This window comes from Anolis sagrei, chromosome 1, assembly GCF_037176765.1.
Source record: "Anolis sagrei isolate rAnoSag1 chromosome 1, rAnoSag1.mat, whole genome shotgun sequence".
In the NCBI taxonomy this organism is placed as follows: Eukaryota; Metazoa; Chordata; class Lepidosauria; order Squamata; family Dactyloidae; genus Anolis; species Anolis sagrei.
Window position 1 is genome coordinate 285,504,436 of NC_090021.1, and position 16,034 is coordinate 285,520,469.

At 38.9% G+C, this 16,034-nt stretch overlaps 1 protein-coding gene across 3 annotated transcripts in view; it reads left to right on the plus strand.

The window, feature by feature from the left end:
* The window catches only part of RGS6 (regulator of G protein signaling 6), a 282,343-nt gene that overhangs the window by 221,053 nt on the left and 45,256 nt on the right, over positions 1 to 16,034 (plus strand). For all 3 annotated transcript variants that reach the window (XM_060761517.2, XM_060761526.2, XM_060761535.2), the window contains exons 9-12: positions 3,002 to 3,083; positions 4,955 to 5,029; positions 7,040 to 7,138; positions 9,444 to 9,505. In XM_060761517.2, the coding sequence (XP_060617500.2) occupies positions 3,002 to 3,083; positions 4,955 to 5,029; positions 7,040 to 7,138; positions 9,444 to 9,505 (318 nt within the window). The remainder of the gene's footprint in view (positions 1 to 3,001; positions 3,084 to 4,954; positions 5,030 to 7,039; positions 7,139 to 9,443; positions 9,506 to 16,034) is intronic.

Sequence of the window (16,034 nt, forward strand, 5' to 3'; positions counted from 1 at the left end):
ATCTCTCTGGTACCGCCATTATCCATCGAAAATACAGACAGTCTCAGAGTTACAAACGACTCATAGCTAAGAACGGGGGGTTTTTGTGTCAGGAGGAGCTTGTGAAACTGCAAATCACTTCTGATGTGAGAGAATTGGCTATCTGCAAGGACCTTGCCCAGGGGATGCCTGGATGTTTGATGTTTTACTGTAAGAACAAACTTACAAAATCTATCTTGCTCATGACTTGGAGACTACCTGTATACTATTCCGACATGAAGACTTTACACAATGAGTCTATTATGTAGTAAATTGGCCTCAAGTGTTACGTTTTCCAGCGCCGTCATCCATGTTACATCAAAAGGACAAGTGGAGATGCTTGAAGTCGTTGATAGCTGTAGTTTATAACTATGAATTGTTTATGACCAAATGATAATTTGCTTTGTCAAAAAGAAGTTGATTAAATAATTCCGCACATTATTCAGATCTTTCTTTATTCAAATAATTTATGCTCTTCTGGGACTGACTCAAGAGAAACAGTTCAGCTTGCATCTTTCATTTAAAGCAACAGCAAAACATTGCAAAACAATTGCTTGGTAAAATTGATTGGAAATGGCATTAAAACAGAAGCATGAGGGATAGAGGGAGCAGTTAAAAAGGGAATTTTACAAAAAAAATAATAGTCTTTGGATATACTATTAATTTAATATGTTTTTAAAATGATAATTATATACTTGTTTTACTGTGTTTTATCACTTGTTTAGACATTGACTTGTGAGTGAATTACATTGCGAAAAGCAGTAAAATATCAAAGATCAGGTGAGAACATTTACAGTGCCCTAAGAACTTTTCTTCTTAGAAAGAAAAGCCACCTTTTTCTTGCCTTTATGTTATCTATAACAGTCATACACCAGAACAAAATATATTTCTGTGTGTGTGCTTTAAAGATGCCTATCAATTTCCAGGAACGCCATGAATTTCATAGGATTCTTAATAGCCCCATTATTTTTTTAAAAAGTGTGCTTTCAGCTTCCGGCTTTTTCAAATTACATTTGGAGTCTACCAATTAAGTGACTAAAGCTTTAGTTGCTTAACCTACTAATCAAACCATACAGCTCTCCTATAATGAAAAGAAGAACTGTGGCTTTTGGGAGACTAATCAAAATTAAGCTGGCTATTCTTGTCACTTGCCACTACCAATTATCTTATTATCAGTGGAAGCCCTTTAAAAATTCATTTTATTCTTGTGTTCAGAAATATTGCTGATTTTTATGGCATCCCTACAAATGTCAGCCATGAAACTACAATAGGCATCCATTCCCCCCCCCCCCCCGCCTTCCCACCCCCAGCTCCTAGGCAGCTTCATTTGATGGCTTCTCTCCTATGACACGTTTTCTGCCCCCATCCGCTGGGCATTCCCAGAGCCTCAGGCAATGTTAAATGAGTCCCATTAGTCAGTGTCAACCACAGTGATAAGTGTAGGATGTTCATCGTTAAGCTCTTGCTGCTAAGACTATTAGATTTATGTGTCTAATATTAAGGACATAGGTTTAACAATAGTGGCCATCATGTTATTGCTTATTCTTTCTGTGGTTTTCAACATTTTGGGGGGTCTAAAAGCTTTGTTAATTGCTGTGTTCTTTTTGATATGTATAAGAAGTGTAATACAGGCCTAACAAAACAATCCAGCATATTATATTTTGGACAGTTATGTAGGCATAACTATCACAGGATGCTAAATGTAATCAACATTTAACCTCTATATATTCTTGCTTATATATATATATATATATATATATATATATATATATATTACCACATTTATATCCTTCCCTTCTCAACCTCAACGGGGACTCGGGGTGGCCTTATGAAGGCAACAATTCAGTGGTATATATATTAATACATTGGCAAATAAACAAAAACCCATTAAAACATAGCATTAAAACATCAAAATCACATGATCCAAACAGTATTCCAAGGCTGGTCTGAGTCATTGTTATATTAATTATACTAATGAATAACCTCAGGTTTAAATGCACCAGATCCCATCAGATCTAGGAAGCTATGCTGGGTAAGTCTTAGTTACTACCTGGATGGGAGACTGCCAACAAATGCTGGTTGCTGTAGGCTACATTTCAAAGGAAGGAACTGGGAGAAACACCTCAGAGTAGTCCTTTTCAAAGATGTCAGGAAGACAGTCAACTTACTTGAAGTGTGGTGTTCGACAAAAGTTCTGCAGATGCCATGTACTGCTAAAAAGACAAACAGCAAATCAAGCCTTAACTATCCCTAGAAGCCAAGATGACTAACCTGAAACTGGTCATATCATGAGAAGACAATGACTCAATGGAGAAGACAATAATAGTTGGTAAAGTAGAAGGCAGTAGGAAAAGAGGAAGACTGCATTCCAGGTGGCTAGACTCAGTTTAAAAAGCCATAACTCCAAATCTGCAACACTTGAGAAAAGCTGTTGAGATTATGTTGGCTTAGAGATCTCTTATTCATGGGGATGCCATAAGTCAATGCTGACTGAATGGCAGTTAAAAACAACAAAAAACCTATAAAGTTCACAGGGTTGCCATAAAAACAACAGGCAAATTGAACACATATACAAAAAAGGTTGGGAGGCCTGTACCATTTTTTATATTGAGGAATTCCAGTTTCAGTCAACCACAGTCAGTCCAGCTAATGGCAAGGAATTATGGATATTGTATTTCAGAAACATCTGGAGGTCTACAGATGTCTCCTTCCTGATCTAAAAGTCGGGTTTCAGCAACCTGAAAGAAAGTGTAGCAATCACATACAAACACAAATAATTGTGAATATATTTACTTTGTGAAGAGTGAGCAGCAAGACTTCTGCATAACTGTTGGAGAGAGTGATTTGGTTCTGATTTGGTTTGGTGTTCTACAATCCTAATCCTAACCCCCTTTGCCAAAATTCTACAGTGAGGAATTATCTGAATTCTCATGTTGGTCCAGTTGATAGTGGTATTTATTTGTTATTTATTTGGTTGTTTCAGAATTGACAGGAAAAAGGATAAAACGGAAAGGAAAATTTTGGATAGTCAAGAAAGAGCCTTCTGGGATGTTCATAGGCCAGTGGTAAGATTTTTTTTCCTTGATAGCCACTCCAGATCACTTTCTTACGTGTAGAGGGATGTGCTTTTGCATGATGGATCTGAAAGAACTGCTATTGCTGCTATTTGTTTTGAAACTCTCCTGCCACTTACTTTCAACTGAAATCCCATTTGAAATCTTTCAAAAGAATTACAGTATTTTGCAGTGTGAGATAACTATGAGACAACTTGAATGTATCTATTTTATTCTACTTTGTGTTATTACTTCTAAAGCATGTCTTATCCGACACATTTGTCTTGTTTCCTGAAATGTTGGTTATAAACCCCTTCACAACTCACTTTTTGCTCCAAAAAAGTGTTGGTGTAGGAAATAGAGTAAGAAATTGTTTTCTGATCTGGGAGACTGGCTATATTTGTTACTTGCCTTTTAAAACCTTATCATTTTAATGCCATCACCATAAGATGACAGGTGACCAGAAGAATGAGCCAGGGTTGGTACTATATTTTTGCCAATTGATTGCAACTCCATATCTGTGGATCAGCAACCACTGATTTTTGGTTCCACAGCATTTCATGAACAATCACTTGTTCATGGAGCACCATTTTGAATAGTTTTGGTTACAGGTAAACAACCATTCCTTCTTCTTCATGGTCTCTGAAATATGGGACAATTGATATCCCAGCCTGAGATGTAAAGGGACACGAGACATTTTATTTAAATACAGGACTTTCCCTTAAAATCCAGGATGCCTGGAAACCTGATGTAGATACACCCTTAAAGAGAAAAATGGGCATGTACTCTTACGTTAAAAAAAGCACAGAATAGGCCAAATTCCACTTGAAAGTACTTTACTTTGGATGAACCATGCTCTTAAAAATGAGAAGCACATAAAAATACTCAGATAAATGTGGAAATCCTGATTTATGAAGTCCATGAAAACAAGTTTGAGTCATCTTTGATTCTTCTTTAGTTCATACGCAAATAAAGTTTCCATGGTACAGTTTGCTTAATTAATGGAGGGGGAAGTAACCAAGATGCTTCTCAAATACTACCCAGAAGCAGGTGTAGCAAGCAAAGGCTGATTCTCCTGTGATTAAAAGCCCTGACAATGATAGATGTTTGGCATATTTCCAGGCCAGACTTGTGAAAGGAAATTAATAATGGCCAGTGTTTTATTGTTGGTTTCAACGCAGCCTGCATTACTATTGACAAGGCTTCCTTTATAATGTAATGACTCCAGACAATTTGCAGAACTACGTGAGCTCTGCACTTCTGGGAGTTGTAATCTAAAAAAGTAACTTTATGATGCTCTATTCATATGCATAATGACTTGCTAGCCAGTTTTCTGTGCAACAGAACAAATACTTTTGAGAGTTTGAACATAACTCCTGTTTGTGCCCATCATTTTTCCTTTCCCATGAATCAGATAACAAAACAAGCATGATATTGAGTCATCTAGAGCTTGATACTATAGTTAAGGGTGTTGATTAAAACTAGAATATTCTCAAGGTTGGAAATGTTCCTTTTTTTTAACTACAAGCATTCTAGCCCTAGCCAATGTGCCCTTTGACGGAGGCCAGTTCTTCTGTTTTGTGATTTTCATGGTGAATGGAAACAGATCCCCAACTCCTTCAGCCACAGAAAGAAGAGTAATACCCTATGCTGTGCTGGAACTGTGGACCATTCACAAGTAATAGAATTGGGTTCTACCTTACAGTCTCTTGCACCTTTAAAATAATTGCCAAATATTGGGGCTATAGCATTTGTGTGAATGATAGCAACTCTCTTCTAGACGAGTCAGTGTTTGAAATTTTTGAATATTTAGAAAACAGAATGATATGAATATTTAATACTATTGATATGTCCTAGTAATCTCCTAAATGTGTCTTTTTCAGCCAGGCTGTGTGAATACAACAGAAATGGACATCAGAAAGTGCCGACGCATGAAAAATCCACAGAGAGTCAAAAAGGCAAGACGCATCCACCCCAAAGTCTAGAGACCTTGGAAATGAGGCTATTCCAGTTTGGTGGGATCTTTTTGTTACCTGCAGGGCTTACAGTCTTGGGACATTTTACACCAATAATGATTAAAAATAACCCTGTGTCTCAGAGCACTGTGGTTAAATATTTCTATATGTTTGTTTACATGCTTGTTTGTTATTATTTGTCAAGGGACAAATTTGGGGGGGGGGGGGGAGGCTGTTGTATAAAGTCCCTAAGTTGAAAATAAGTTCTTGATATTTCAGTATAAAGCCTAAATCAAATTGTTAGTCTCAAATTGAGAAGACCCACTGGATCAATGGTGCTAACTGTTGACTTAATAACTTCCCACTGATTTGATGCTTCCACTCTGGATAGAACTAACAATTAGATTTAGGCCATAGTCACACATGGAGAGATTGAGCTAGGAATCAGCACTCTTGCATTCATTCCATTCATTCCCTCAAATTCTCTCTCAAATATATGTAAACCTTTATAACCATGGCAACTGTACTTGGCTGTTGGATTTGTCCCCCAAAAGTAGAGGTTTTGTACAAATATATGCACATTTCTGTTCTTCATGGAAATATAACTAATACATATGAGCTCCATAGTCTGAAACAACATTTGTTAAATGAGGTCTAGCAACATTTAGTTAATAGTGAGACTTGAGCACATTTGTTCATTATTTTCTAGTAGCATGGGACTTACTACATCTCCCACACAGCCAGGTGCACCATGTCAATACTCAGTTGGTAGAGGCTCAATTTGTCTGTTTCTTAACTCTGTAAGAAACACAACTGATCACAACCCAACATATGTGATCATTTAGCCTTACATATAGCAATATCACTGTATACCTAAAGTATGGAACCTTATTTGTAATGCAGTTGCAATTATAGTTAACTCAGAAGGAACTAGTTATAAGGCCAAACAAGGTGTAGGGTTACAGTCTGTGCTGGATGGGGTTACACTCCCCCTGAAGATGCAGGTTTGTAGCTTGGGAGTGATCCTGGACTCATCCTTGCACCTGGAATCCCATGTTTTAGCGGTGGCTAGGGGAGCTTTTGCACAATTAAACTTGTGTGCCAGCTGCACCCATAAGTCAGACGTGGCCACGCTAGCCCACGTTCTGGTTACATCCCATATAGCTTACTACAACTCACTCTATGTGGGGTTGCCTTTTGGAAGCTTCAATTGATCCAGCAGGTGGCAGCCAGGTTGCTCACCAGAGCAGCATACAGGGAGCATACCATCTCCCTGTTATATCGGCTCCAGTGGCTGCCAGTCTGCTACTGAGCACAATTCAAAGAGCTGACTTTCGCCTATAAAGCCCTAAATGGTTCTGGCCCAGTTTACCTGTTTGAAAGTATCTCCCCCTATGAACCATCTCAGAGATTAAGATCATCTGAGGAGGCCCTGCTGGGCTTAGGTGGCTGAGTAGGTTTAGCCTGGAGAATAAAAGTTTAAGAGGGGACATGTTTAAACATTTGAAAGGACTGCACATTGAACATGGAGTCAGCTTGTTTTCTGCTGCTAAAGAGACTAGGACACAGCGCTATGAATTTATACTGCAGGAAAAGAGATTCTACATAAACATTAAGAAGGACTTCTTTGTGGTAAGAGCAGTGCAACAGTGGGATATATTGCCTTGGAGCCCAATGGAGTTTCCTTCTCTAGGGGGTTTTAAACAGAGGCTGGATGACCATCTGTCAGGAGTGCCTTGATTGTTATTCCTGTATGGTAGGAAGTTGGATAGGATGGCTCTTAGTGTCTTTATCAATTCTATGATTGTGTTTATACCCATAAAAGCTTATCCTAAAATAAAAACCAGCGAGTCATAATGGTGCCGTCACATTCCATTTTTTCTCCACTTAACTTCCTCCTTTATAAGAGATGTATTTGTTTCCATCCTAAAAACATATAACTAAGAACTCTCCTGTTTGAAACAATAATAAACTATACATGTAATTTATACTGATCTTTCCTTTTTATTATAGTCAGTTTATGGAGTCACAGAAGATAGTCAGTCCCAAAGCCCTGTACATATGCCCTCCCAACCAGTTCGAAAAACAACAAAAGATGATGTCCGGAAACAAGTAAGTAATCTGTTCTGAAATGCCAGAATTATATTTCCACCCTTTTCTTTGTAATAGTGCTATTGTTGAAATTGGAAGCTTGTTCCACTATCAGATAGGTAGAGAATTATGTAATAACAGAGGGAGGGAGAGATACCTTTCATATAGAAAGCTCAAGGTGGTGGATTGGAGTTCAATTATGTGGGGTAGATCAGGCCCATGAGCACAGTGAGGACTAGAATCTGGATCTCTGAATTTCCTGCCCACCAATCTGATCTCCGAACACCACATGTTCTATTCCTCCACTAAAAGTATATAAGGGAGAAGAGGGGCAAGTCAGAAGCTCCATCCTTGTTTACACTGCAATTGTCAACTATCCCCATTGTTTTCACCATTGTTTCAGGTTAGCATCTGCAGTGGTTAGGCTGCTGCACACATATAGGCTTCCAACATTATTTAAACCCTAGATGGGGCTTGTCCAGTGTTGGGTATTAATCAATGACCACTGTTAAATAGTCAGAAGAACATAAAGTTTATTTAGAATAAAAATAGCAAATGCAAAATCAAGATTGAAAAATAGGACATCACACCCTAAGGTTCTCTAAGTACTTATAAAGCATTGCAGATGCACTATCTTTTAGAGGAATACCTAGAAATATAGCTGATGTTCCAGATGCCCCACAAACATTATGTTTCAGAGGTGACACTCAGTGGCCAAGTTCCTACATTGCCCACTTTAACATAAGCATTCTGCAAGTAGGAGTCAACTATCGCTCCCTACTCGCCACTCAGGACTCATACATTTATTGCAGTAAAACTGATTTTATTGTTGGTGGAAATTATGATTAGCTATGCCAGAAACAGACCAATAATGTTTTGCTTCAATGAATGATGTCATTGATCTGCATTTAGCTATGGGGCATAGCCAGATGCATCTCTGCTGTCCCACATTATCTAGAAGTCACAGAATAGCCATCGAGAGATTATAACAACAAAACCGAATATTGTAGGACTGGGCTTTAGTCTTTGCATGGGATGGAAGAGTATACCAACCTCTGCAACAACTAACAAAGGTATACACAAGCAGACCTAGCTTTAATACATCACTAACAGGATACCAAACAATGTCTTAAAAAGGATGATATTTGAATATTCTTGATTCTACCTTGAGTGACTGTAATGACATCATGTCAAAAAAGTAATCTAAGTAATAGGACCCCTCATGAATGTTCAGTCTTTTATGACAAAAACCTATGTCACTGTTGGTGTCTAGTTTTTTTTTGGGGGGGGGGGGTGTTTTGTTGTTGTTTGTTGATTATTTGTTTGTTTGTTTGCTGGAGTTGCAATATTCCAAACATATCTGAATACACTGACAAATTTACCAAGCTTTGTTTTCCTAAATCATTAGTTTGGGGACTGGCACAGCAATAGGGACCCAACACTTTTCTTCTTCTGCCAACCACTCAGAATTAGAAAATTGCAGAATAGATCTTTACAGTCATCAGCAAATTAGCAGATGTAATTTTTTTGCCTTATACTACCCAGACTGAGCAAGCTTAACATAAGATTATCAAGCTTTATACTAATGAAAAACGGAAAGTGTTTATGCTCAAAGCTCTTGACCCTGGATGAGTTGCTTCCTTCCCTTTTTTGCCATATCTCTGTGCCCACTGGTATCTTGCAGTCTGAGACAGTTTCCTCACTCCGTTTCATCACAGAGCTGACTCTGAGCCCAAACAATCAGGATTCCTTAAGTTGTGTGGGGAATCTACACTGACTCCCTGCTGCAGATATCTGCTCTCCAGGTCATGGGGGGCCATGAGGAATTCTAATTACATGCAGGATTGAAACACCAGCATAATGTTAATTTGTTGACCACCAGATTAAACAAAGGCACCATATGTTCATTTTGATCATTAATCTTGTGCTGTCATAGTTTGATCCCTAATTCCAAATGCATTTGCTTCAGAGCAGTTCGGTTTATGTCAAAGAGCACTTGCACATAATACAACCAACATGACTGCACTTGCACATCATGCAACCAACATGATTGTAACGCTCTGATCATGTCTGAATAGTCGGGCCCTTACCCACTTATTCAGAGTGCTACCACCCGTATAATAGTAAAGCAGGAAGTCTGTGCTTGCCAGTTCACTCCAAAAGTGTACCAGAGTTTCCAGGAAGATTTGTAAAGAAATCAATACCTATCCATACATGATGGTGTAAGGCATTTGAACTATGAAAATAATATCAAGGACATTATTGTCAGAACATCCAGAATATGTTTACTGTATCTTTAAGAGCTGTTTTCATTTCCTTTCATCAGATAACATTCCTGAATGTGCAGATAGACAGACACTGTTTAAAAATGTCTAAAGTAGCAGAAAGGTAAGTAATCTGATTCATATTATTCATTGTTGCTGTACTGTTGCTCTGTCATTGTGTTGTTTCTTCTTCCTAAAGGATTAAATACAGTATTTGCAAAATATAAAGACTTGGATTCACGAGCGGCTTTCAGATGACATATTCTCTGATTTCTAATCAGATAATCTAGGATTAGTTGTATATGGATATGGACTCTCTCGCTTAATAGCACACTTCCATGTTTTTACACCAGTTTGGCCCGGGATTGGAGACTTTGATTACATCATTTTGCCACTTCCATCCTCTGAAATATACAGTGTACTTCACCAAGGGTTCAATGGAGGGCTCCCATCTAAGTACTAACCACATGGGTTCCAAGATCTAGTGCCTTTAGGCCAGTGTTTCTCAACCTTCCTAATGCCGCAACCCCTTAATACAGTTCCCCATGTTGTGGTGACCCACAACCATAAAATTATTTTTGTGCTACTTCATAACTGTAATTTTGCCACTGTTATGAATTGTCTGACATGTAGGCTGTATTCACTGGGCCAAATTTGGCACAAATATCCAATACACCCAAATTTGAATACTGGTGGGGTTTGGGGAAGGGGTGTTGATTATGTATTTGGGAATTCTAGTTGCTGGGATTTATAGTTCACCTGCAATCAAAGAGCATTCTAAACTCCAGCAGTGATGAAATTGAACCAATCTTGACACACACAACTCCCACACTCAACAAAAAATACTGGAAGGGTTTTCTGGGCATTGACCTTTAGTTTTGGAGTTGTAGTTCACCTACATCCAGAGAGCACTGTGGACTCAAACAATGATGGATTTGGACCAAACATGGCATACAGAGCCAACATGGCCAACTGTGAATACTGGTGGCATTTGGGGAAGACTGACCCACAATTTTGGTAGTTGTAGTTCACCCACATCCTTATACATTTTCTAATGGGAGCATTAATAAAAAAACAAAGGAAAGACTGACTTTTTCTAATAAACAGCATTACAAATTACCTATGCTTCTTCTGCTGATCCTCCTCCTCCTGATGCTGCTGGACCACACTCAGTCCCACATTGTGTGGACCCTTTCCCCCGTCTTGAAGGGACTCTAGCCTCATGCACTCTCCCTCGCCCGTGCATGCACACCATGCCACCATGCGTTGAGCATTCCTGCTCTCCATGCCCCTCTTAGTCTCAGAAACACTCCTCCTCTTGGTTGAGAGGACAGCTGAGAGGCTGACCAATCACGGCAGAAGGAGGGCTTTTGGTGGGGAGGATTCGTCATCTGTTTAAAAAAGGAAGAGAAGGACAGGCAGAGAGATCTTCAGCCTTTTCTGCCAAAAGGGTTCCTAAGACCATCAGAAATATGTGTTCTCTGATGGTCGTTAGCAACCTCTCTGAAACCCCCCTCGCGACCCCCCAGGGGTCCCATCCCCCAGATTGAGCAATGCTGCTTTAGGCCCTTTTTCAGTTTAGAGAACACAATGTTCCTGTTTCCCCGACCAGAAGAGGGACTCTTCAGACAGCTCAAAACATCTGTATAAAACAATTTCCAACACTTCTTCCATTTCTGTTGTAACAACAACAACAACAACAACTTTATATCCTGCCATCTCTCCGAAGGAGGGGAGGCATACAAGCAGGACCAAGCCTAGCACAACAGAGTTTACCAACTAAAAACACATTTAAAAACATAATAAACATATAACAATCTGAATTAAACAATTAAAAACAGCCAAGTATCAAAACAACATTAAAATGAATAAAAACAGATCTCAATAACCAGAACCAGGAATAGGGATGGCAATGTTTTGTAAATAAAAATCATCCCACTCCACTCACCTCAACAGTGATTTACTTCAACTGCTATTTGTAGAGAATAAGGTGGGTTAACGTGCAAAATAGGATGGCTTAATATTTTATGCAAGAAGCTTGATCTGGAGTGCTCTTCCTCTCTCTGTCAGAATAGCAAGGAGACATCAGAATTCCTTACTTTTCAACCACCCAGAGTTCGTTGTTATATTATAATGCAGCAGAAGTCTGCTCACTTTGAATAGTGTTTGAAAGGCAGGATCATTAACTATGGTTTGATCTTGTTTTTTTAAAGTGTAGTTTAAAGCTGGGGTGATCCAAATGAAGCTCTCTAAAGGTTGTTTAATTGCAATTCCAATAATCAAAGATGATGGATGTTGGAAGCTGCAGTCCTAACTTTGCAGCACCACATTTTTCCCAGTCCTGTTTGAAACAAACCAGTTCAAATGCAGAAAGGAATTCACATAGTTTAAAAGAGAAAGCAAAGGATTCTGATTTCCCTTTTGTCACCACACAAAATGAGGAAGAAAGAATTAATAGAGAACATGAGTCCAAAATTCAGATATTTAACTTTGAACCAGGCATTAGTGCAGCCTCCTTCTGTATAATGTTTGCCAATTGTTTTGATCTATAGTTCCCAACATTCCTGATCATTGACCATGCTAGCTAGGGCTAATGAGAGTCAAAATTGAAAATAAAGAATCCACAGTATTGGAGAAGGCTGGTTTAATGTTACAGGAGGTGGAATGAGGGGGATTCTTGCTGAGTGAATTAGGAGGAGGGGACACTTTAAGCACTTTTCAAGGTCATTTGACCTTACAGCTGAAATAAAATGCTGAAGTCAGCACAGCCAGATCTGTTGATTAGAAGGGAACTGTGATTAAACAGTAGCCTTTTCAGAGAGAAACCTCATTTTAATGGCTTATTGTTTCAGCTGAGACTGTAGCAAATTTGCAGATCATAATGTATGAAGTTCTCTTTTCTGTGATCTGTGCAGCATTAATTCACCAATTCATTTTTGCAATATTTTTACTAATAGAGGAGACCTTGGTTAGAAGACTGTGGGGGAGGGTGGAGGCTTGGAACTGAATTGCAGCAGTATCAAATCATAATGCTGTCCTAGTTTGTGTGTGTTTTGAACTGGAACAACTATCATGGACCGCTATGCAAAATACTACACTTTTCAACCGATGTGGTTAAAGACAGATAATTCTAGCTCCCAACTTTTGACAGTGATATGTTGAAAACACAAAAAACCTATATCACAAAAAATACAAAAAACATAATGACAACAAAAATGGTCCAGACAGCTCTTTAAAATTAACAACCTACTGTGATCTAAATAAGTAAATAAGCATTAGCAGCAATAGCAGAATAAAAATCAGCAAACGAACAAAGTGGCTAAAAATGCTGTGAATCTTAATGTGATATTAAATCTTACGTGATCTTAAAATAATGTTGAAGTGCTTGAAAAAATTAAAAGTTCTTCACTCTGGATGAAAACCCTCATAATGTAGATGCCATAGGAGTTTCTCTCTGTAAAACATTCCATGATGTTAGTATGACCAAAAGAGCCTCTCTCCCTGCCATAAATACCCCGAGAAATGGGCAATTACAGGATTCTTAGGAGAACCACACCCAATTAAAAATGATGTACAGGCAGTCCCCAAGTTACAAAAATCCGAATTACAAGTGACTCATCGTTAAGAACAGGGGGAAAGAACAGAGAGTGAGATAAATATATACCTAGGAAGGGAAATTCACTCCAGAAAGAGTTTTTTGCAAAAAAAATATCTTTAATGCAGCTTTATCACCAATTCTTATTTTCACAACAAGCCACATTTTTCAAAATCTAATTATCACATGGACAGAAAGTGAGGTGTATATGTCTGGAGTTACACTTAAAAATATTCCTGTTATGACTTACAAATAAATTTAGCTTGAAAGCAAACCTATAGAACTCGGCTTGTTCGTAACATGGGGACTGCCTGTAATGTATACATTCTCAGCAAACAGATGTAAAACCAAAACAAATTTATTGTATAGATAAACTGATATAATAAGGGGAGTGACCAGAGCATGTGAATTGACATTCCCTCGACATGTTCACTGTACAAAAGTTTTGTATGAGCACACACATGTTTGTTTACATATACTTAAAGATACAGGCACTATCTCTGGATAAGAAATCAACATCCCAATAAAAGCACTAACCTTATTTTCTTTGCTTCCATAAGCTCCAGATACAGTCACAATTGTATAGGATTGCCTGTTGGTTTGTTTTGTTTTTTTTTTAAAAAAAAAAAACCTAATGTACTTACAGATTCATTCAAGGACATTTTTGGGATTTCCAAAAGATTCCCTACTTGATGTGGATTTCTAAAACTTCTATTTTCCTGTCTTTTTTGCTGTTTCCCTGTAAAAGTGAAGACTTTTCCCTATTCCAGCCTTTATACCTGAGGATTTATTATTGCTCTTTGCTACTTCCAAAGAAGTGGGTTTATATTCACAAAAGCTCATGCAAAAATAAACAGTCAATTAGACTTAAAGGTGCTTCTATATGGTTCACTCCTCCTTCCTTTTTCCTTTTTAATGTGAGCCACAGTAGCCATGAAATGCAATTAATGAAATGAAATAAGACAAGGAGGAGCTAAAGGCCTCAAGGCTTTATCGGTGGAACCTGCATTGGTATGGAGCATTGTGATTCTAATTCCTTCTGATATGACAGCGACCTTCCTGTGACAGTGTCAAGAGAAAACATGTTTGCACCACCAGCTGCAGCATTTCTGATTTTCAGAATGCATCTATACTTTGTGGGCAAGGCAACATTTGAAGTGGAATCGGTAGCCAATGTTAGGAACCTTGCTTCCACTTCTTAGATTTGCAATTTATTTATTCACAGTCACACTGCTAGAGCTGCAAATCAAGTATGGAAAGAGATTCCATTGATACATTCCAGTGAACTTTTGCATTACAGAAAAAAAATGTTTCAACATATCAGTGCTGAAAATCACATTGAACTGATTGTCAACATTTACCCATGCACTTCTGAGTTTTCAGATGTTTGCAAAATTTATCCAAGAATGTTACCCTTTACACATGTCAGGCATTCACTGTAAGGGTTTTTCAGAGTTAGAATCGAATGTATTGTTTTCAAATGTAACTTGGCATTTTATTCATTATGTGTTCAATTACATTTCTATCGTCCAATAAACCCTCTTATTCTCCACTTCATCCTCACATCAAATCTGTGAGAGAGGACAGTCCCAAAGAGTGGCTGACCAAAGGCTCCAATGGGCTTTGTAACTCGGGGCCCTTTCAAACAGGCCCTATATCCCAGGATCTGATCCCAGGTTTTCTGTTTATCCCAGATTATCTTGTAGTAGGGACTCTTATAATCCAGTTTAAAGGAGAAAACCTGAGATCAGATCCTGGGATATAGGGCCTTTCTGGGGGGGGGGGGGGGGCTCAGTGGGGATTACAATATGGATTTTCCAAAAACTAACCCACACTGCTTACATTATGAACCCCATATCTGCAGGGATTATGTTTTGGGCATACTGCAGAAATGTAAAACTGCAGATAATAATGAACCATATTGAAATGAGTGATCTCCATAGAATCGTGCAGGATGATGTAGAAAATGGCTAGAGAGAACACCTTTCTAGCATTTTATTTATTTATTTCCAACATTTCTACCCTTCCCTTCTCTACCCCGCCCTTAGACTCAGAGCAGCTAACAGGCAGCAATTCGATGCCACAATATCAATAAACAACAGTATAAAACCATAAATGCATAAAAAAAATACAACAGTAACATTAATTATATAATCAAACAATCACATAGCAATTTCCAATTATCGTAACAGTCGTATGGTCCAGTTCCATGTTCGAAGTGCTGTTGCACCCGCTAGCTGAAAACCTGGTTCAGAAACAACAATTTTAGTTTTTTTCCTAAAGGAAAGGAGGGAGGATGCTGATCTAATCTCACTGAGGAACGAATTCCACAAGCAGGGGGTCACCACCAAGAAGGTCCTGTCCCTCATCCCACTAGACGTGTTTGCATGGCCAGTGGGACCAAGAACAGGGCCTCCCCAGCAGATTTTAAACTACGAGGTGGAACATAGAGGGAGATACGTTCGAACAAGTAAGATGGGCTTTATAGGCGCTCCAGTGAGTAATCTGGCTGCTGCCCGTTGGACTAGTAGGAGTTTTCAAACAGTCTTCAAAGGCAACCCCACGTAGAGTGCATTGCAGTAATCTATTTGGGATGTAACCAGAGCATAGACCACCATGGCCAGATCAGACTTCCCAAGGTATGGGTGCAGCTTTAACTGTGCAAAAGCTCCCCTGGCCACCGCCAAGACCTGGGGTTCCAGGCTCAGCGATTAATCCAGGATCACTCCCAATCTGCGAACCTGTACTTCAGGGGGAGTGTAACCCCATCCAGCACAGGCTGTAACCCTATGCCCTGTTCAGCCTTTCTACTGACCAGGAGGACCTCTGTCTTGTCTGGATTCAATTTCAATTTGTTAGCCCTCATCCAGTCTGACATAGCAGCCAAGCACTGGTTCAAGGTCTGAACTTAGTTACAGGTGGGAAGGAGTGACAGATTTTGACATCATCTGCATACAGATAACATCTTGCTCCGAAACTCCAGATGATCTCCCCAGCAGCTTCATGTAGATGTTAAACAACATTGGGGACAATACTGAGCCCACATTTTTAACTGATC